At 40.2% G+C, this 22,164-nt stretch overlaps 1 protein-coding gene across 2 annotated transcripts in view; it reads left to right on the top strand.

The window, feature by feature from the left end:
• b4galt2.L (UDP-Gal:betaGlcNAc beta 1,4- galactosyltransferase, polypeptide 2 L homeolog) overlaps window positions 1-15,703 on the top strand; it is a 103,175-nt gene extending 87,472 nt beyond the window's left edge. For both annotated transcript variants that reach the window (XM_018258368.2, XM_041590441.1), the window contains exons 5-7: window positions 5,101-5,223; window positions 10,299-10,403; window positions 12,835-15,703. In XM_018258368.2, the coding sequence (XP_018113857.1) occupies window positions 5,101-5,223; window positions 10,299-10,403; window positions 12,835-12,985 (379 nt within the window). In that variant the 3' untranslated portion in view covers window positions 12,986-15,703. The remainder of the gene's footprint in view (window positions 1-5,100; window positions 5,224-10,298; window positions 10,404-12,834) is intronic.
• Window positions 15,704-22,164: the final 6,461 nt, after the last annotated feature.

Raw genomic sequence — 22,164 nt, 5'->3', positions numbered from 1 at the left:
AACCTTTCCTTGTTAAAGGAACAGTAACACCAAAAAATTAGTGTTTAAAATTACTGACAAAATAATCTACTGTTGTTCTGCACTGGTAAATCTGTTTTGTTTGCTTCAGAAACTCTAATAAAGTGTATATAAACAAGCTGCTGTGTAGCCATGGGAGGCAACCATTCAATAACAACCAACAACAAATAAGTTCTGAAGAATCCCATTGTATACTAAAGAAGTTATCTGCTGTTTATCCTGTGCCTGTTCTCCTTTTCCAGCTGTGAATGGCTGCCCCCATTGCTACACAGCAGCTTGTTTATATAAAGAATATCCGAGTTTCTGAATCAAACACACCAGTTTTGCCAGTGCAGAGCAATGACATTATATTTTAATTACTTAAAAACATTTTCACTTTTTGGTGTTACTGTTCCATTAATCTACTATGTAAAAAAAGACAATTTTTAAAAAATCCTCTCGGATTAATAGGCTATTTTTAGGGCACCCAGCAAAATAAAAGCCAGATTTGACTAAGGGGCACATCATGACAATAAATAGAAATAGTTGCATACAGATGTTTTATTTACTGAGCCAGAGGTCAAAATGACCACTGTATTGTCGTCGCAGATAAGGTCAGCATCTTAAAAAGACCAATTACTGTACTAAGCTTTACTCGTATATTCACACTACAAAATACTGTGAAAACAGTCATCTGTAATACAGGTGTAATCATGTTCTCATGAAATTGCTGACCCATTACAGTCAACAAATTTATGGCGATATCTAAAAAAAAAATGTCTCTTAGCCACAGTAATCTCAAATAAATAATTATTATAAATAATTAGTAACTAATATTTTGTAACTTAGACAGCAATCCTTCTTCCTCTTTAATCTAACATATTAGATTTAATAACCTCCATGGATTTCTGTATTCAGCTATAATATCAATACTGCCATTACACACCAGATGGAAAGAACCAAAGAATAATGATTTCCTGCAGTTTTTCCCTGCAGTCCTTTTGTCCTGGAAATAGATCTGGAACGCAAAATAAGTCAGGCTATGTGACACAATAGCAGTGGTTAATAGGCAGTAATTGTCTTTCCCATTGACACTGGAGAGAAAGCTATCGCTGTTCATCGAACTCTTTATATGACATGGCCTGAAGGAGACATTGACTGGCAACTGCATACCCACTAAACCAGCAGCATGCCTGTCCCACTGGGCAAATACTTTTGCACTTTTGCTTGGCAACAAAACAGCTTTTTGTAGGGAGCCCAGAGGCAACTTCACTAGTTTTAGCCAAAAGGATATGCATTGTACTGTTTCATTTATAAAACCTCTGCCCTCTTTCTGGGAGAGAATACTCCTTGCAATGAATGTCACAATAAATAACCGTTTGGCGTTCTGCTTTAAAGTAATTTAAACATGGACATTATCAGCTTAAAGGAGAACGATCATCTAAGAAAAGAGTTTGCCTAGAAATACCAGAGATTCAGTAGTCCTATAACAGTATACATGTATTTAAAGTTCTCCAGTGCAATTTCCCATCTTTGTTGAGAAGTGAAGTTTAAGGGCAGAGACGCGCTGCTATTTCGAGAGATGTCTCCCAGCGAAAAATCGCTTCTTCTTCGGGCAGCTAATCTCCCTGAACTGCCTTCCCGCCAGCTAGAATGTAAATAGAATGTAAATGTTACATTTTCTGAAGTCACCCGAAGTTGCCTCACGAGGTAACTTCGGGCAACTTCGTAAAGCCGAAGCAATCCGAGTGCCATCCTGCCGGCGATTTACATTCTAGCCGGCAGGAAGGCAGTTTGGGGAGATTAGTCACCCGAAGAAGAAGCGATTCGTCGCTGGATAACTAATCTCCTGAAATAGCAGCTTGTGTCTATGCCCTTAGGGTTGTCAGAATTTGTCCTGATTAATTCTGATGCAGAATGCACTGCTTTCTTTCTGCAATTTAATGTGAATCATAATTCATAACTGACCTTGTATCCTGGTGTATATATATATATATATATGGTCACATAGCTGACAACTCTGTGTGAATCAGCAGAAAAGAATATGGGGAGCTACCGTGGGAATGTTCACAGGCACAGATCTTCACTGAGTGTAGTGGCCTTGGTCTGGTACAGAATACCAAAACATATGATGAAACATGTCTAGATGTATTCTTTTTTGAGATTTAGTTCTCATATAACCAAGGTGTAGCTAAATTCTCAGAAACAGCGCTCCAGGTGCTGCTGAACTATAGCCACTAACATTGCTCTGATGTCTGAAGAGGGGTGTGAAGAGTTCAACATCTGGAGGCCCATTGGTAGCCTGTCCCTGACTTATCGGTCCCTACAGGAGTGCTGCTCTCTGCATTGTTTTGTACTATCCCTGACTTATGGGCTCTGAAACTAAATATCCATATGCTGGTGTAATGATGCACAATGTCCCTGTAAATATTGATTGCTTTAGGGCTAGGGTATGGGATCTGTTATCCAGAAACCCGTTATACAGAAAGCGCCGAATTACAGAAAGGCCGTGTCCCATAGACTCCATTTTATCCAGATCCACATTTCTAAAAAAATATTTCCCTTTTCTCTGTAATAATAAAACAGTACCTTGTACTACATCCAAACTAAGATATACAGTCATATGAAAAAGTTTGGGAACCCCTTTCAGCCTGCATAATAATTTATTCCTCTTTCCTCTGGCTGCGCAAAAAATTGGGTTCCCTTGTAATTTTGCTAATTTGAATGCATGCAACTGCTCAATACTGATTACTGGCAAAACCAAATTGATTGGATAAGCTTGTTTTGCTAAGCAACTCTCAAAAGATCGGAAAACAAAGATTGTTCAGTATCATGGTTTAGGGGAAGGCTACAAAAAGCTTTCTCGCAGGTTTAAACTGTCAGTTTCAACTTTAAGGAATGTAATCAGGAAATGGAAGGCCACAGTCACAGTTGCTGTAAAATCCAGGTCTCGCAGGACAAGAAAAATACAGGAGCGGCATATGCAGAGGATTGTGAGAATGGTTACAGACAACCTAAAGATCACCTCCAAAGACCTGCAAGAACATCTTGCTGCAGATGGTGTATCTGTACATCATTCTACAATTCAGCGCAATTTGCACAAAGAACATCTGTATGGCAGGGTGATGAGAAAGAAGCCCTTTCTGCACTCACTTAAACACAAACAGAGTCACTTGTTGTATGCAAAAAGCTCATTTAGACAAGCCACAGTCATTCTGGAACAAACTGCTTTGGACTGATGAGACAAAGACAGACACCTGCTACCTACTGTCAAATTTGGTGGAGGATCCATCATGCTGTGGGGCTGTGTGGCGAGTTCAGGGACTGGGGCCCTTGTTAAAGTCGAGGGTTGGATGAATTCAACCCAATATCAACAAATTTGTCCAGATCATGTTCAAGCATTAGTCACAAAGTTGAAGTTACACAGTGGTTAGATATTCCAACAAGACGATAACCCTAAACACACTTCGAAATCAACAAAGACATTTATGCAGAGGGAGAAGTACAATATTCTGGAATGGCCGTCACAGTCCCTCGATTTTCATTTTTTATTATTTGTGGTTTTTGAATTATTTAGCTTTTTATTAAGCAGTTCTCCAGTTTGCAATTATAGTAATATGGTTGCTATGGTCCAAATTACCCTGGCAACCATGCATTGCTATGAATAAGAGTCTGTTATATGAATAGGAGAGGCCCTGAATAGAAAGATGAGTAATTAAAAGTAGCAATAACAATAAAAATGTAGCCTTATAGTACATTTTCTTCAGCTAGGGTCAGTGACCTCCCATTTGAAAGCTGGAAAGCAGAGGGCATTTATTAAACAAACTATAAAAAATAAATAATGAAGACCAAGTGAAAAGTTGCTTAGAATTGTCCATTCAATAATATACTAAAAGTTGACTTAAAGGTGAACTACCCCTTTAAGGTATGATGATCCAAATTATGGAAAGATCCAATATCCAGAAAGCCCCAGGTCCCGAGTATTCAGGATAGCTGGTTGTTAGAAGCTTTGCAATTCCAACACCAGGGCACTTTATTTGGCTTTATTAGTGACCCACTTGCAGTATCTCAAGTCCAGGAGATACACTTCGCACAATTCAGAATTTCCTTTAAACCATGCAATGAAATATAATTGTTTGCCCACATGACCAAAGGGGTTCATAGATGACAATATCGGCTTAAACCATTTTCAGTTGCATTATTTCAGAAGTTGCATATGAATATGGTTATTTGCTCCAAAAGGCTATCATTTGGGGTGATTAGCATTTTGCCTGTCAGTTTGATACAGTAATCAATTGGTATCTGACCAGAGTGACGTAGATGCTGAAGTGTTTTTAGAACTAAATGGTTTTGGTTTAGAATATATGAGTTCTTTAATATGACCATGAAATTACAGTGGAAATGGGTTACAGCTCACAAAGACCCTGTGTATTACATCAAACACGTCATTTCCAAGTGATCTTTAAATAATATGTATGTATTCTGAGAAGCCTATATATATAGCCCTTAAAGGAATTGCTCAGTTTAAAAATAAAAACTGGGTAAATAGGCTGTGTAAAACAAGAAATATTTCTAATATAGTTAGTTAGCCAAAAATGTAATGTATAAAGGCTGGAGAGACTGGATGTGTAACATAATAGCCAGAACACTACTTCCTGCTTTTCAGCTCTCTTGGTTTACACTGACTAGTTACCCTGGTTACCAGGCAGTAACCAATCAGAGACTTGAGGGGGGGCCACATGGGTCATATCTGTTGCTTTTGAATCTGAGCTGAATGCTGAGGATCAGTTGCAAACTCACTGAACAGTTATGTCCCATGTGGCCCCCCTTCAAGTCGCTGACTAGCTCAGAGTTATATAACGAACTATATTAGAAGCATTTTTTATTTTGCACAGCCTATCTATTTACACAGTTTTTATTTTCACAATGAACTGTTCCTTTAAATCTCATGTGCTCTATCTCCAAGCAGGTGCAGGTGACACAATAGCATATCAGTGACAAACAACTGTAACTCTGTAGCAATCTGCATAATCATATTGTCATCTGAACCTCTGAATGTAGATAGTAACTATGTTTTTACATTTGTATGTTGTCTTTTCACAGGTTGCCTTATGCAGGCTATTTTGGCGGGGTCTCTGGACTGAGCAAAGGCCAGTTTTTGAAGATAAATGGCTTTCCCAATGAGTACTGGGGATGGGGAGGAGAAGATGATGATATTTATAACAGGTAAGTAGATAGTTACATAGTTCAATCAGGTTGAAAAAAGACAGAGACCATCAAGTTCAACCCCTCCAAATGAAAACCCAGCATCCATACACAAACCCCTACATACTTTCACATAAATTATATATACCTATACTAACTATAGAGTTTAGTAACACAATAGCCTTTAATATTATGTCAGTCCAAAAAATCATCCAAGCCATTCTTAAAGGCTTTAACAGAATTAGCCATCACAACATCACCCGGCAGTGCATTCCACAACCTCACTGTCCTCACTGTGAAGAACCCCCTACGTTGCTTCAAATGAAAGTTATTTTCTTCTAGTCTAAAGAGGTGGCCAACCTTGACAGTCTACCCTCATAATTTGTCTTCCATCCCTCTAACCAGTTTAGTTGCACGTCTCTGCACTCTCTCATGCTCATTTATATCAAAAACTGCACTGCATACTCCAGATGAGGCCTCACCAGGGACCTATAAAGAGGCATAATTATGTTTTCATCCCTTGAGTTAATGCCCTTTTTTATGCAAGACAGAACTTTATTTGCTTTAGTAGCCACAGAATGACACTGCCCAGAATTAGACAACTTGTTATCTACAAATACCCCTAGATCCTTCTCATTTAAGGAAACCTCCAGGTCATTAATAAACAAGTTGAAAAGCAAGGGACCTAGTACAGAGCCCTGCGGTACTCCACTAACAACACTGGTCCAATTAGAAAATGTTCCATTTACCACCACTCTTTGTAGTCTATCTTTTAGCCAGTTCTCTATCCAGGTACAAATACTATGTTCCAGGCCAACATTCCTTCATTTAACCAGTAACCCTCTGTGTGGCACTGTATCAAATGCTTTAGCAAAGTAAATCACATCCACTGCCATCCCAGAATCGAGGTCCCTGCTAAAAAAAAATTAAGTTAGTCTGGCAAGATCTATTACGCATAGATGATCAACTCCATCCTTAAACTGCTGTTTAATTTGCTACGAATTGGGATTGTGATTGACAAGGCACAGGTATCAATTCAAAACGTTAATACAGTATGTTTGTTTATATTTAATATCGGCACATTATATTTATGTACAGATGTAGGCAACACGCTAATTCTGGCCACTGAATTTATAAGAAGACAAACCGCACAGACAGAGCATATGCTAATCTTTAGCGCAAGGACTCCACACATTAATCTGATAGAAAAGCTTACAGTAGTAAGGGAGTTCCACTTCTTTGTGTATGTGAAACAGCATTCCTTGAAAGAAAGTCACATTTCTTCTTCAAATATTCCAATTGTCCCAGATCTCAGCTACCCATTTTTTTGCTGTAGAGTAAGGGCTAGGCTACACGTTTTCACACACGCCGACACGTTTTTCAAAGTTGCTCGAAATTGCCTCGTGAGGCAATTTCGAGCGACTTTGAAAAATGTATCGCCGTGTGTGAATAGGCGCTGGCAACTTTAGCCAGGCGACCTGAATCTTCCCGTGTGGCCCTAGCCTAAAAGTATATGTAGATGTGTATATGTACATACCAGTTGTTTGCCAGGCTTTAGTTAAGCCTTTAACTGTTCAATTTTAAGATTTGCTGGAATTGATAATAGTGTGCCATATTTGGTTACCACCATTTACCAGCAATGCATCCTGGATTTACAGAATCCTCACCCTCAAAACATCAAACAAGGTTTCCAAGGCAACAGTCTTATCAGCAATGCCTGTTATCATTTTTGTCTCATTTAGGCTTATCCTTTAGAAACAAGAACAATTCATACCTCACTATTTCAAAGGGCTCAGTCTGTGATGTATTGGATTTAATCTTGATCTGACACCCCAGGCTATGTGAACAAGTTGGTATAATTGGCTGCTTGCACAGGTTTCAATACTTGGCACATCTAGGGAAGGTGCTTTTAGAGTTCGATTAAAAAGGGGCTGATGAAGCTGTAGCTTAAGGCTCGCATAGAAAAAAAGACTTATCCGTGTGTTCTCCCAACCTCCCAGCATAATGTTACTCTGTTAGCTAGCAGTGGAAGTTGCATGTAATAGTACTTTCCTTCCCTTGAGATGTAGGTCAAGCAGAAACCTATATTGTATTTATTTTTTTATATTGTATTTTTTTTTTAAGACCTAGGCCTAGCAGGCTGTAATTTCTTTTTCCCTCTGTAATCACTATTTCCCTCTGAATTATGCCCTGCCTGTTTCTATAAGTGACAGGTTCATCCGTGCATCAAGCTGGTAATAAAAATGTATGTAAAATTATACAAGCAATCACACCTCCACCTGCAAACCCATGTTCCAAATCACTTCAGTTTAAATCTGTTGCTGGAAAGAAATCAGGCTGATATTTTGTAGGGTCGTACAGAAATTGTGATAAGCTGATGATGGTAATGGTTACTGTGGGGATATGTGTTGATACTATAGAGAGCTGCTGAGGCATTTGAACCAATGTTAAGCTGCTGGGGAAAATGTGCGCTGTTTGCAGTTTGAGAGAAGCAGAGCTGATCCATTACTGGGGTTATTGGGATTAGGCTGTGTGAGATTACAGGAATGCGATAGGCAAATAAAAGTTTCCATTAAAGGGGTGCTGTGGGAGTGGTTCTGCTAATGCATTACAGAAGAGGATACAGAAGAGACAGCTGGGCCACGAAAAGAAAAATAACTTAGCACAGTGACATTTTTTAATGTAACCATTCTGGCAGTTTTTACAATGTATTAGTATATTGATAGGAAATGATAAATCTACATGCAAGTCTACCAGTACATTCCCTGCAGGAGAGAAGCAGTGCTGGTCTGTTACAGGGCTGCAGAGAAGAAATTTGTGCAGCTTCAGTACAGGATTGCTATGGGAGAAAAACCATGGCTCACATCTATTAGAGAAGTACCAGGGTGGGGGGAAGCTATGACGATTCATTTAAGAAGATATAAAATACATGATTTTTCAGTACACTGCAAAGTAGTTCCAGATAAGAGCAGCAATTAAGATCTTTTACAGGGTTGTTGGGAGAGAAGCTATGATGATCTATTATTGTTCTACAGTAAGAATGACCGTATTGATCTATTATTACAGGGTGGTTGGGAGAGGAAGGCAGGGATGTGGAGGGAGAAAAGTTAATTTTATCCATTGCAAGTTTGACAGGAACAGATCTTTGCTCAAATTTGTTAGAGAGACATTAAGATCTATGACAGAAGTGAAGGGTGTGCATTGTTGTATGTATTGGTTGCTGGGGGAGAATAAATGTCCTGGGCAGCTTGGTGATTAGCACTATTACCTTGCAGCACTGGGGTCCTGAGTTTTATTCTGATTTGTGTTCTCCCTATGTCTGAGTGGGTCTCTCACCCTCCCAAAATATACAGGCAGCATGTGTTGTGTAGATGTAATAAGGAAAATAAATTGTAAAATGGTGCAGGGACTGGTGTTAATTATTATCAATCTCTGTAAAATGCTGCATAAATGCGTTAGCACTATGGAAATAAAGGATCATAAATATAAAACTATTAAATTGGTACAAAGTAGAGAAATAGTTATGGTTCATATAGTGGTTGCTAATTTGTGGCTGCTGGGCAAAAGCTATGATGATCCATTATTAGAAATGTTGGGGAGAATTGTACTGATTTGCCATGGTAATAGTTATGCTAATGTGGTACTAGAATAACAGCATTGTATTGAAATGGGTGCGGGGGGAGAAGCTGTAGGATCAGCTACACAGATTGATTAGAGAGGAGCTGTAAAGAAGAACTTATGGGCATGAGGAAAAGAGATCGCTTCAGAAAGGTTTTCATTCTATCAATGTGTAGGGAGGTATACATTATATGTGAATCTCAATAATTTCTCCAAAACATGCTATTAAGTAAAAAAATATATTTTATTCACATCAGTAGTTAAAAAACATGTATAGTATTCCCTCTAACGCCTAACGCGTTTCATGCTTACCCAGCACTTAGTCATAGGCAGAATAATTCTAATAATACATTATATGTGACCCCTATTTAGGTTCATTTAGGTACTTGCTGTGAAAAGTGAGCCCCACAGCCAAATTAAGACTTGAATAGCTATATAGTAGCTCAGTGCTGTCCATCTGGCAGCCCATGGGCCACATCTAGCCCATGACCCCCCCTTGTGTGACCCCCCACGTGAAAGTCTGCCTTTTGTGACTGCTTACCTTGTGTAAGCTTTAAAAGGTATCTGTACAGAGATTAACTGGTCCCTGCATTGTTTACACCTCAAATTTAGCTTTTAAGATCCAGCATTGTTCATACATGTAACACCCTTAAAGCCCTGTACTGATCACACCTGAGACCCAGACTGAAGTGCCTGCGTTGTTCACTCCTCATGCAAATTGCTGAGGGGCACCAGCATTGTGTCACTGTATGTAGCACAGTATGAGCTGTTCATTTTACAGTGGTCTTGATATAGGGTTGCCACCTTTTAGCCCATGGAGACCGGGAAGAGACGCAGAGGGAGCGGACCGTGACATCAGGGGACGGGGCTATGATTTGGCAATTGGCCGATCGCCGTGTCATTCATAAGGGAATCCTGCCTGGTTTTCCTAATTTGGAAAACCGGGCAGGCCGTTTTGATCTGTGCAGCCCTTCAAATTACTGGACAGGTGGCAAACCTATCTTGATAGGTTTCCCTGTGTCCTGCTGTATTTTGCCTTCCCCTATGCTCCATGTGTGTGCCTTACTCTGCCTGCCCTATGCTCCCTGTAAGAGGCAATTGTCTTTCAATCATTGCCCTCCAGAGCTGACTAGTTTATTCCATGTGGCCTCCAGCACAAAGAAACAACTCTTCACTATAAGACATGCGGCAAAGACTTATTTAAAAGTCACTGGTGTGTTTAAGAGTTGAAAAAAACAAGTATTGGAATTACATAGTACATTTAATTACAGTTCATTGGACAAAAAATGCATTGCATAGTTCCAGGGAATACAGAGGTGGGGAACATTAATGTATATATTGTACTTTTAATTATATGTTAGAAGCGAAAATCCCTTTACAAATCCACAATGTATTAATCTACTCATTAAAGGGATGGAGGGTTGACAGAAAGGAGCACTGATAAATCAGCCTTTAACCTCATCCTATTCCACCCATAGAATAACACTCAATGGCATGAAAATTTCCCGGCCTGATATCCGCATTGGACGTTACCGAATGATCAAACATGAGCGAGACAAGCACAATGAGCCCAATCCTCAAAGGTAAAAAATTTTATGAACAAGAGGAAACATTGCTTTGTTATATAATTTATTGTTGCTCACCCTTAAAAAAACTTTCTTATTCTTTATTTAATAAATGTAAGTTTACATAGTTTACACAGAAATTAGGATTGGGGTGCTGACACCTTGTCTGACCGGGTGGGATATTAAATACTTGATAAGAAGTATTTCTGTGTATGCATTTGGCTGTGTATTTATTGATCATGGGACACAAATAGAAAACAGAAACCAAGGGGCAAAACACAGGATTGCATGTAAATACTCAAGGTGTTTTGAAATCCTTTGAATATGTTGCTAAATGTTTATGGTATAAGATCACATATAGAGAATTGGGGATGATAGATAGAAGGGCGTTCATGAAACATTTACAGTATGTATTGCTGTGGTATTCACATAATATAACAGGATGCAATGAAACCCAGGTAAGAGCCTGACAGGTTTCACCTTAGGGGGCCCATTTACTAAGGGTCGAAATGAGTTCGCAGTGAATTTTCGAATTCAAAAACTTTGAATATTCGACCATTTGAAAATCGAAGTACTGTCTCTTTAAAAAACTTCAACTTCAACACTTCGCCACCTTAAACCTGCCGAATTGCTATGTTAGCCTATGGGGACCTCCTAGAACCTATAGGCAACATTTGGCTAAGTTTTTAGAAATCGAAGATTATTTTTTTTGAAAATCGTTCGATCGATCGATTAAATCAATTAAATGATTTTTATGTAAACTTACATTTATTAAATAAACGATTTAGCATCTTTTTCAATAGCGCACAGTAAAAGTCAAGTCACCTTAAAGGTAAACCACCCCTTTAATCTCTCTCTGTCTCTGTGTCTCTCTCTCTCTCTCTCTCTCTCTCTCTCTCTCTCTCTCTCCCTCTCTCCCTCTCTCTCTCTCTCTGTCTCGCTCTCTGTCTCTCTCAAAGTGAATATTTACTGAGCAGGATAAATCATTTGCTTTAATTGAAGGACTTGCTACAGGGCTGTTTTTCCATCGAGCCTTTAGCAACAGTATAATATCTTAATCAGCAAATTGCCGACTCTGCTGGGGTTTATTTAAAGATTTGTTTTCAACACCACACAATGTAGCCTCCAGCATAAAACTAAAAGTAAGCAAGCAGCTGAGAGCAGAAACTGTGTCCTGTACTAGGGATGGGCAAATTTTTTCGCCTCACGGGTCAAATTCGCCCATCCCTGTCCTGTACTAATAAGAAGCTGTGTGCAAAATTAACCATGGAGTCCACTTACTGTATTAATAATGTCAGTGTGATAACTAAATTATACGTTAAACCCTAGGTCTGATGTATTTGCATAAATCCCACACAAGACTTTTTGATTATAGTATTTAGATTTGTTAATGCAAACAATCATTACACCTAGCTAGAAACATGCCCCATACATTCTTTATGTTCTCAATTGGTGTCTGAAACATGGCAGTGCTATGTTCACTTTTAGTACCTGAATGAGAAATATGGAGTACATTTTTCCCCTCTATGATGCAGACAAATTAATATTGTCATAGACAGGCGCCATATTCTCTGTTCTTTTACTTGTCCTTGTCTTTCTTTAGTCTCCAGTTTAAATGAATCTTCATATAGGAATTAAAAAGGTTGTAGCACCACCTAGGGGATTCAAAATGCAGTCTGGCTTATATAGTGGCATTGTTAGATTTGCAGGGTAAATGTAATATTGTGCGCCAGGTTTATACTATATTTACACTTTGCACTTGGTTCAAATTGGTAAGGGACCCTAGTATGTAGCATGAAATTAAGTCTGTCTGTCTATGGACATCAATGTGAGTTGGGTACTAGTACTGAAGAGGAAGCCTCATTAAAGATTTTTTCTTAAGATTTTGTTCAGGTTTTAGTGTTGAGGGCAAGTGTATCCAACCCGGAAGTCCACAGGCCAACTGTATCCCTCCTAAGGACTTTTGTGCACCCCCCCCCCCAGCCAGTTTCATGTGACTTCTTCAAGGTTTTAATACTACATTACCAAGAAAATCTGGATTTCTTTTTAAAATGTTTCTTCTATACTTTTATATTGGTACAATGCATTTGTTACAATGACTCTTGGATACAACATTTCAGGAATCTTGCAAAAATTCACTGGTTGGTAAAGTGTGTTTGTTCTGTTGGTATCGACTCCCAAATATGCACATTAGTTTCCAAAGCACCATACTATGCACATATATCCTACCTCCCGGATGTCTCATAAAACGATTCAACCTTAATGTGTTCTTCATTTAAGAAGCACAAAATGCACAGACGATAGTGCCAACCTAAGAGTCATGTTTATCATTATTCTGCTGATTACACTAGTGAGAATAGTGCAAATTGTAACCAACAAAAACAATTCAACCTTTGATATATCTGCCCCTCAAACTTTTTTTTTTCACTAAGCTTCTCTTATTTCCCAGATTCACAAAGATTCAGAATACGAAAATGACTATGAAGAAAGATGGCATCAATTCATTGCACTACCGTGTGATTCACTCTGCCAAATACCCCATGTACACAAACATCACAGTCGATATTGGGAAACCACCACCCAGACCTGCTCGAGGATAAAGCAATGCACTCATTGGCGCTTCTTCAGACAGCCTAATTCTTCCTCCTTTCATTTTGGAAGAAGGAGAGGAAGAGGCAGTTAAAACCTTCCTTCTGCCTCCTCCAGGGTTTACGTTACCGGATACTTGGCGATTTGCCTGGTTTTTCTGCACAGCACAGAAGGACTGACCTATTCTAGTAAAGAATAAACAAACTTGGTGCTCATGTGCGACAGTGTGCTGTACCTGCCAATGTTCCGCATGCTCAGAAAGGCAGAATTTGTCTGCTACATTTTAGTACTTCCTTGTTCTTCTTTTTCTTGAAACCTTTAAAACAACAGATTGTTTCCCTCTCAGTTCCAGAAGAGGTAGCGACCATACTGCCACTGTGATGTTGACACAGAAAGTTGCAAGTAAAATATCATAATAGTATAATAGCAATTCACAAATATTCCGTTTTCTTTATCAACAGCACAGTGACTCTGCATAAATATATTAATAGCCTATCAATGCAAGGTTACTTTTGGATGCTGAAATAGACACTTTTAATCCCACCCTAAACACTTGCACTACAGGGCAACACTGAGAGCTAAAACTAATGTAACCTTGCATATCTACTTTAATAGGATGCTGCTCAAATTGACTGGTCTAGGGATCCACTATGGCAGCCATGAGAGTACAATGGGCAAGATTGCTTTGCAGTTAGTTACTGTTCTGTGGAGGGGTAAGTTGCAACACTCAGAGACTTATGCAGTGTTTGTTTGCGGTGTGCTGCATAGTGTGAATGTTACAAAATACTCTTGGTAAGTTTCATAAGTTATATTGTATAGTGAGAAGGGATAAGAAAATGGGTTGAATCACTTCAATAGATGCAACTTCTTTAACTGCTTTGCTGTATTGAAGGTGCCTGCCTCGCATAATGATAGATTTATTAACAATGTTATCAATATGTAATTGTTTTCTCTTTAACTAATTCCTTATAGCCAACTTTTGTTGCATAAAAGGTAAAACAGTGATGTGAACGTTGAACTCCCAGTTGTGAGAGCTCTGATAAATGAGTCATGGAACAGAACTATGTAGCACAGGGAGAGTGGGGACACTCCTGGTAAAACTGTACTGCCTAGAAAATGAGGGCATAACTACTCTAGACATAATCCACCTACTAGAAATCAAATTTATACATACAAGACACAATAACCTCATTAAGATAGGACAATTGAAATAACAAGAAACCATTTATTTCAAATTAAAGAACATCTAATGCCCAAAATTGCCATCTTGTCTTCTGGTAGCATAGGGTTGCTGTACAAATTCCCTACACAATCCTATACAATCCGATACATACATGTCATTGATCTCGTCCTCATGCCTGCTTCTTCATTCTGCTATGGACTTTCCCAGTTTGACACTTGGGAATATGAATCAAGCACCTCTACCCACAGCCCCTTGCAAGTAAATGGCCACCAGTTTGGTAATGTGGACCAGGATGGCAAAAAAGTGGGCCTTAGTTGCCCTTTAATATGTAGAGTACTAAATGTTATTTTCACAAAAGACAGAATCCAGAGCATATGGCTTTCCAGTTTGTCGTGAATTTGCCAAATTTAGAATTTAGTTTCTCTCTTTCTACTTTATGCTGGAAACATTTGGCTCTGCTTACAGCATAGTAAATGGAAGAACAGTAATGTTACCGACTCTTGATATAGCTTTGCCTTTGCTTAAAAAACTAGATAGGCAAAGTTGTTTGCTGCACCACAATAAGGGATGGGGTTGGCAATTTATTTGGATAACCAAGGACTGCATGAAAATTCTTCTTTAAAACAAAGATGCTGTCATGTCATGCATGTGGGTCTCGTATTGTAATCTGGCAGGTCACTGCAACACAGGCATTGGAACATCAGCACAAATATGCTGCAAAAAACTGTTGTATGTGAGCATAACATTGGCTGGATATTAGTGGAGAAAAGTGGTTGCATGGACATTCTGCCTTATCCAATAACATAATTTAGAAAATGAACTTTGTGTGTGGCCTGGGCCCTCCAACATAGACTGGATGTACAGTACCTGAAGTACAGATGGAGAGAAGGAGATGGAGCTTTGTACACAGAAACAATGTGGAACCAAGGAAGCAAGAGCGCACAATGGAATTCTTGGCTTCATGGATCACAGAACTTGGAAGATGGAGGACATGGTTACTATCTGCAGATTTGGGGATTGGTGCATTGCTGTGCAATGCAGTGATAGAAGATTCTCAGAATGTAAGGCCTGATGCAATTCCTTTTGTGTGCAAGGAACCCATGCAAAAGGGTTACTGCAGCAATTCTAGGGCCTTTTTTTAATTTAATTTTTCTCAACATGTCTAAAATGTTTCATTGTTAACTAATAGATTTTGTAAACTTTACATCAAGCACCATGCTTAAGAGAAATCCACAGGTTCCTAGTATTGCTGCTTTCAGGTCTCATAATTGGCTACAGTGCATAGAGGCGCCGACCTGCAAAACTGGGCCAAACACTTGTGCAGCATTCATCAGTGGCCCCGTTCTGCAGTCGGGCCCCGTACTGGGCCAACTTCTGTGTTTGCAGAGTTGCTCTTCTTTGTATGTTGAGAGGAGGATCTGTCCATCCACTTTGGATGTGTCTGCTTGTTATTTGTCTTTTTTCTACAACTGTGGGAAATGAGATTTAAAAACGATCTGCTGTTGCAATCTCTGCCTTTACAGTTTTCATAAAATAATTCAAGAAACGGCTGTGAGCAAAGTCTTTTTATTTCATTAGCGTGAGACCTCCTGAATAGACAATATTATTGCCAGTACTCTCACGGAGACTGCAGATATGAAAAACTGAACATGGAATATAACTTACATCTGGCTGGAAGGTGCTCAAAGAAATATATTGTCTTGTGCTGTGCCAAAATATATACAGAGAAACAAAGAATGTTATTGGCAATAGATGTGCCAAGGGCAACACATACTTCACTTGCCTGTATACCCAGTATATCATTTTTTTCCCAAGCTTGAAAAAGTTATGCTCATTTATCAGTGCTGGGAAATTGGCACCTGGGCTGTAAACTATGGCAACCAAACACATTTGCTTTTGTTGTTCTACATGCAGCTGGATGAACTTTGCTCTGATCACTGATTGGTTGTGCTAGATTAAATGTAAAATATGAGGCCATAAGGTAATGTATGCATGGAACGTTTCCATATATTTGTATCTTGTGAGAGGGAGCTGCCATGTAGTGAATCATTCTGTCATCATGAGAGGAGCAGTTGTTACAGTAGATTTTATAGAGAAATAGGGCCAAAAGTGTCACTTGATTGCAGTCCAACCAGTGTCAGACTGGGGGTGGGGGTCTGTGGCTGCCACATCCCGGGCCCGTACATACCCATCCCAGGCCCTGAACCCCCCCCTCCACCAACTTCAGGATTCCCTCCTCCATCCTCCTCCTCGGACCAGCACATACCTGCTTCTATCGGTTGGAGCAGGGTTGGGTCAGGGAGTGCAGCGTTTCAGGCAGGGAGGAGCAGATCTGGGCTGGCGGGGCCCATGAGGCTTTATCCTGGTGTCTGACCCTAGCCTATAGAGAGAGAGACCCTGAAATCAACGAATTACTCAAAGGGAAATTATATTCATGCTAGAGTATATAATAGTGATGCTTAAAGACATCTGTTTCTACATACAGTCATATGAAAAAATTTGGGAACCCCTCTTAATTCTTTGGACTTTTGTTTATCATTGGTTGAGCTTTCAAAGTAGCAACTTCTTTTTAATATATAACATGCCTTATGGAAACAGTAGTATTTCAGCAGTGACATAAAGTTTATTGGATTAACAGAAAATATGCAATATGCATCATAACAAAATTAGACAGGTGCAAAAATTTGCCTATAGCCTTTGATGAGTGTCTGGATTCTGGATGGCAGTATTTTTGACCATTCGTCCATTCAAAATCTCTCCAGTTCAGTTAAATTTGATGGCTGCCAAGCATGGACAGCCTGATTCAAATCATCCCATAGATTTCGATTATATTCAAGTCGAGGGACTGTGACGGCCATTCCAGAATATTGTACTTCTCCCTCTGCATAAATGCCTTTTATAGATCTCCAAGTGTGTTTAGGGTCATTACCGTATTGTTTGAAAGGTAGGCACTCAAAAAGCAGACCTCCAGGCAGTAGTGGTTAAAACAGGTCTTTTATTGAGGTACAAGTGTGGTGTGCGGATCACAGCCTTATGCATTTTGTGTTCTCACAACACTTACTCATAGGCTAATGGTGAATTACACATACAAGATATTTAAACGTATGTCCACCAATCACATTTGTATTATCATTGTCCAATCAGAGGTTATCCTACAGGGCCTACCAATTTGAGTGATTCTTTTGTTAAAAATGGGAGGGAATGCGCCCATGGCAACAACATGGGACGCTAGCAAAGCTTGGACAAGAGGCCTGTACATCTTCCTCATTAAAAGAGAGAGACTCAAAGTAGAGGAGAGTATCAATGAGGCTAAATCGACCTTAAGTGAAGCGGAAGTCAGCCTTAGCAGAGCAGATAACCTCCAAGCTAGATAAATAATGGCTGAGGCACAGAGGTCCCTGGATCTCCCACACATAGAAACATACTCCCAATTTGATATCGCAAAGCATGCAGCCTGGTATGATAGAGGAGACAAAAGTGGCTGATTACTAGCCTTGCTAGCCAGGGACCCTCAGCAGATAACTTCCATATCTACGCTACTCACACCTGCAGGTGATGAGTTGCAAGACCCGCAAGCCATTGCCAAAGCGTTTGGGGAGTATTATGGGGAACTGTACAGGTCTAGATCAAGGCCCGAGCTCCCAATAGCAGATTTTCTGGCCCAGGTGATCTTTCCTACCTTGACTAGAGAACAGAAGGCTTCCCTAAGATCACCCATAACAGTGGATGAGGTCAAGGAGGCTATAGGTAGCTTCCCCAATAATAAATCTCTGGGTCCGGATGGGCTACCAGTAGAATGGTACAAAGCAAATGTAGACCTTATTGCCCCAATCCTAGCTACCTTGTACAATAATATATCACAGCAGACCACTATCCCACACACTTGCACCCAGGCTACAATATCTGTGATACTTAAAACAGGAAGGCCAAGTTATTACTGCGATTCATATAGACCCATATCACTGCTAAATGCAGATATCAAGATTTTTGCAAAAATCTTAACCATTAGGCTCCAAGGAGTCATAGTCCATTTGATTCACCCGGATCAGACTGGCTTCATCCCCGGCTGAGCCACAGATAATATCAGACGCCTGTACACAAACCTGCAAGCCCAACACAAGACCACTGGGAGCAGGGTAGTGGTCTCGTTGGACACAGCCAAAGCATTTGATACAGTAGAGTGGTCCTACTTGTGGGAGGTCCTGGGGCATTTTGGACTTGGAGAAAAGTATATAGAGTGGGTGCAATCACTATACAGATCCCGGTAGCAATGGTCAAGGTAAACTCCTTCCTCTCAGAAACTTTTCAGCTCCACAAAGGAACTAGACAGGGGTGCCCACTGTCCCCTCTCCTCTTTGCCTTGGCAATAGAACCACTAGCCATCCAAATCTGCAAAGACATAGACATCCGAGGCCTTAAACTAGGGAGGCTTGAGGAGAAGGTATCACTTTATGCAGATGATATGTTGGTGTATCTAGCAGACCCAGAGAAGTCCTTGCAGAAACTGCTCCAGGTAGTGGACAAATATGGTAGCTATTGAGGTCTAAAGGTAAACTGGGGGGAAATCCATCATTCTTCCCATAGACGATATGACTCCCTGGGCCTCCTCAGGCTCCCCTCCCACTGCAATGGGTCAGTTCCTTCAATCCGGAAGATCTCAGCAAATATACAGCAGATAACTTAGACCCAGTGGTACAAGACTATAGAAGGAAAACCACCATCTGGGAGAGTCTGCCTCTATCCCTGGTTGGGAGAATCAACCTAATAAAAATTATATACATACCTAAGTTCCTGTATAAGCTGCACAACTCCCCAATATATATTCCACAAGCATGGTTTAAGCAAATCGACATAATAACCACTGCCTTAATTTGGGCAGGGCAGAAACCCCGTATTAGTCTTACAACATTGCAAATCCCAACAACGAAAGGGGGACTGGCAGTTGCCAACTTCATTCTGTTACAATGCATCACAATTAGTATATGCACACTGGTGGCTGACTCAAGACCTAAATAATTAGGCACTTCTGACAGAAGCAGCCAGTGCCACTTTTCTGGAGGTGAACAATCTGCCTTCCCTGCTACCCAATCAGTGATTTGGACAAGTAGTAGAAGGAGGCCAACTTAAATCTTTTCAGGAGCTCAAAGCAGCTCATCAGCTACCACCCAACATGCTGTTTCGATACATTCAGATGAGGCATGTCTTTCGTGCCCAGTTTCCCAATGAGCCTCTAGACATCACACAGAGCCAGCTCAGACGACCTGCCCTATCAAAAGTTACCACCCTGATATATGCAATCCTGGGCAAGTTTGCAAACTCTCATCTAGATAGACTCCCTTTAAAGTGGATAGTGGATACCCCAGGTATAGATGAAGAAGCTTGGGAGGGAGTCTTAGAGCAGGTTCCTGAACTTACAATTTCTAACAGGGATAGATGGATACAAATAAAATTCTTACATAGATCATACCAGCCCAGACTCAAAGGCTGGCAGAAATCTACCCATACACTTGCTATAAATATGAAGTAGATGTGGGTACCCTTCTACATGTGTTTTGGACCTGTCCCCATATCCAGCGGTTTTGGGAGCAAGTCCTAGGTTTCCTAGAATCCAACGTTGCCCTCCCTAATATAAGATCCCTGGTGTTTTGCCTAATGGGACACACAGGCTCCCTGGTGCTGAGATCATACCAGAGACTGTTCTAATTACAAATGTTATACTATGCCAAAAAAAACATACTACTAACTTGGAAAGCCACCAGGCCACCCACGTTAACCCGCTGGAAAAAAATCCATAAATTAAATACTCCTGTTACAAAAGGCCATATACCTGGCTAGAGGCTGCCCTGACGATTTTTTGGCAATATGGGGTCCCTGGCTAGACTTAGTACACACTGCTGCTCCTTGATTGGCCCAAAATAAAAACGACGTGAGGTGGGCCCGGCTGTAACCTGTGGAACACAATTGCATTCTGTGCCCAGAATGATTATTCATTTAGAAATAACAGGATATGTCATATTCGTTATTCATCACCTTTGGGAATCTTGTGCCCAGAATGAATATCCACTTGGTTTCCTGGTGTAAGATTTTTTTGCTTAGGTCCCCACCTCTTTTTTGCATGAAACCCCTTTCAATGCCTTGTACTGAAAAATAATTTAGGCTACCACATTTAGAGAAATGTCTGGCTACGTTAGTTTCAGATTTTGATATTATATTATTAATGTGTTCCCGTGCTCTCTCCTTGAGGCTCCTACTGGTTTGGCCCACATATTGTTTCCCACATTTTTTACAAGAAATTACGTATATCACATTCTTAGTATTCCAATTTATATATTGCTTTATTTTGTATGTTCGTTTTGTAGTGTTGGAAAGAAAGGTGTCCCTAACCGTGATGCAGGTTACACATCTCTGAGTTCCACGTTTAAAGCAGCCTAATGTGTTTAGCCAGGTCATGTTCTCATGTTGTGTGTTGGGAATCATGCTGAGAGATAAAATATTTTTTAAGGTCTTGGATCTACGCAGTCAAATTTTTCAAATAAATGTACGGCTTGCTCTTATAAAGGCCATTTTTAAATTATCCATTGTATACCCATGAGCTAGGAGTCTATCTCTTAGTTCTCAAGATTTTTTAATGAAATCATCATATTCAGAGCAAAAACTGAGGAATTGTCCAATGGGTATATTTTTTTACTACTACTGCCTGGAGGACTGCTTTTTGAGTGCCTACCCTACAAACAATACGGTGATGTCTGCTCCCTTATGCTGAAGGCTTGGGGCAGAGCACCTTAGCCTCCTCATCCACATGGTGAGTCTATCTAAAGAAATGTTCATATGATGTGTTTAGGGTCATTGTCTTGTTGGAATGTCCAATCCCTGTGTAACTTCAACTTGTGACTGATGCTTGAACATTATCCTAAAGAATTTGTTGATATTGGGTTGAATTCATCCGACCCTCGACTTTAACAAGGGCCCCAGTCCCTGAACTAGCCACACAACCCCACAGCATGATGGAACCTCTGCCAAATTTGACAGTAGGTAGCAGGTGTTTTTCTTGGAATGCGGTGTTATTCTTCCACCATGCAAAGCTCGTTTTGTTATGACCAGATAACTAAATTTTTTTCTCATCAGTCCAAAGCACTTTGTTCCAAAATGACTGTGGCTTGTCTAACTGAGTTTTTTCTTACAACAAGCGACTTTGTGGCGTGAGTGCAGAAAGGGCTTCTTTCTCAACACCCTGCCATACAGATGTTCTTTGTGCAATTTGTGCTGAATTGTAGAACGATGTACAGATACACCATCTGCAGCAAGATGTTCTTGCAGGTCTTTGGAGGTGATCTTTGGGTTGTCTGTAACCACTCTCACAATCCTCCCCGCATATGCCGCTCCTGTATTTTTCTTGGCCTGCCAGACCTGGGTTTTACAGCAACTGTGCCTGTGGCCTTCCATTTCCTGATTACATTCCTTACAGTTGAAACTGACAGTTTAAACCTCTGAGATAGCTTTTTGTAGCCTTCCCCTAAACCGTGATACTTTTTAGATATTTTGAGAGTTGCTTTTGAAGATCCCATGCTGTCACTCTTGAGAGGAGAGTCAAACAGAAGCATAACTTGCAATTGACCACCTTAAACACCTTTTCTCATCATTGGACTCACCTGCCTATGAGGGGGGGGTGGGTGGGTGTGTGTGTGTGTGTAATCCCTTTAAACCCCTCTGTATTTCCTACCAAGCTTGGTAGACTCGTTCTGGGTGTTTTCATGCATATGCCCAGCAGTTGTGTAGATTCATTTCCAAGACAGGACTGGTTCATGTGCAACCTTCAGAGGAAAGAGAAGGAAATTGCACATGAAAGGTAAATGGCAGGTATCTGGGAGGCTATATATGTCTTTCTACAAAACTCATGTATATTGAAAATTGCTATACAACACTGCTGTTCAAAGACTGAAACAGTACATTTGAGGTTAGTATCCTTAGTGCCTGAAATCCAGGTAGCACAAAGGGAAAAGTTTTTTT

The sequence above is a fragment of the Xenopus laevis genome, chromosome 4L (genome assembly GCF_017654675.1).
Source record: "Xenopus laevis strain J_2021 chromosome 4L, Xenopus_laevis_v10.1, whole genome shotgun sequence".
Lineage (NCBI taxonomy): Eukaryota > Metazoa > Chordata > Amphibia > Anura > Pipidae > Xenopus > Xenopus laevis.
Note: the sequence above shows the minus strand (reverse complement) of the source record. Positions and strands in the feature narration are given on the sequence as shown.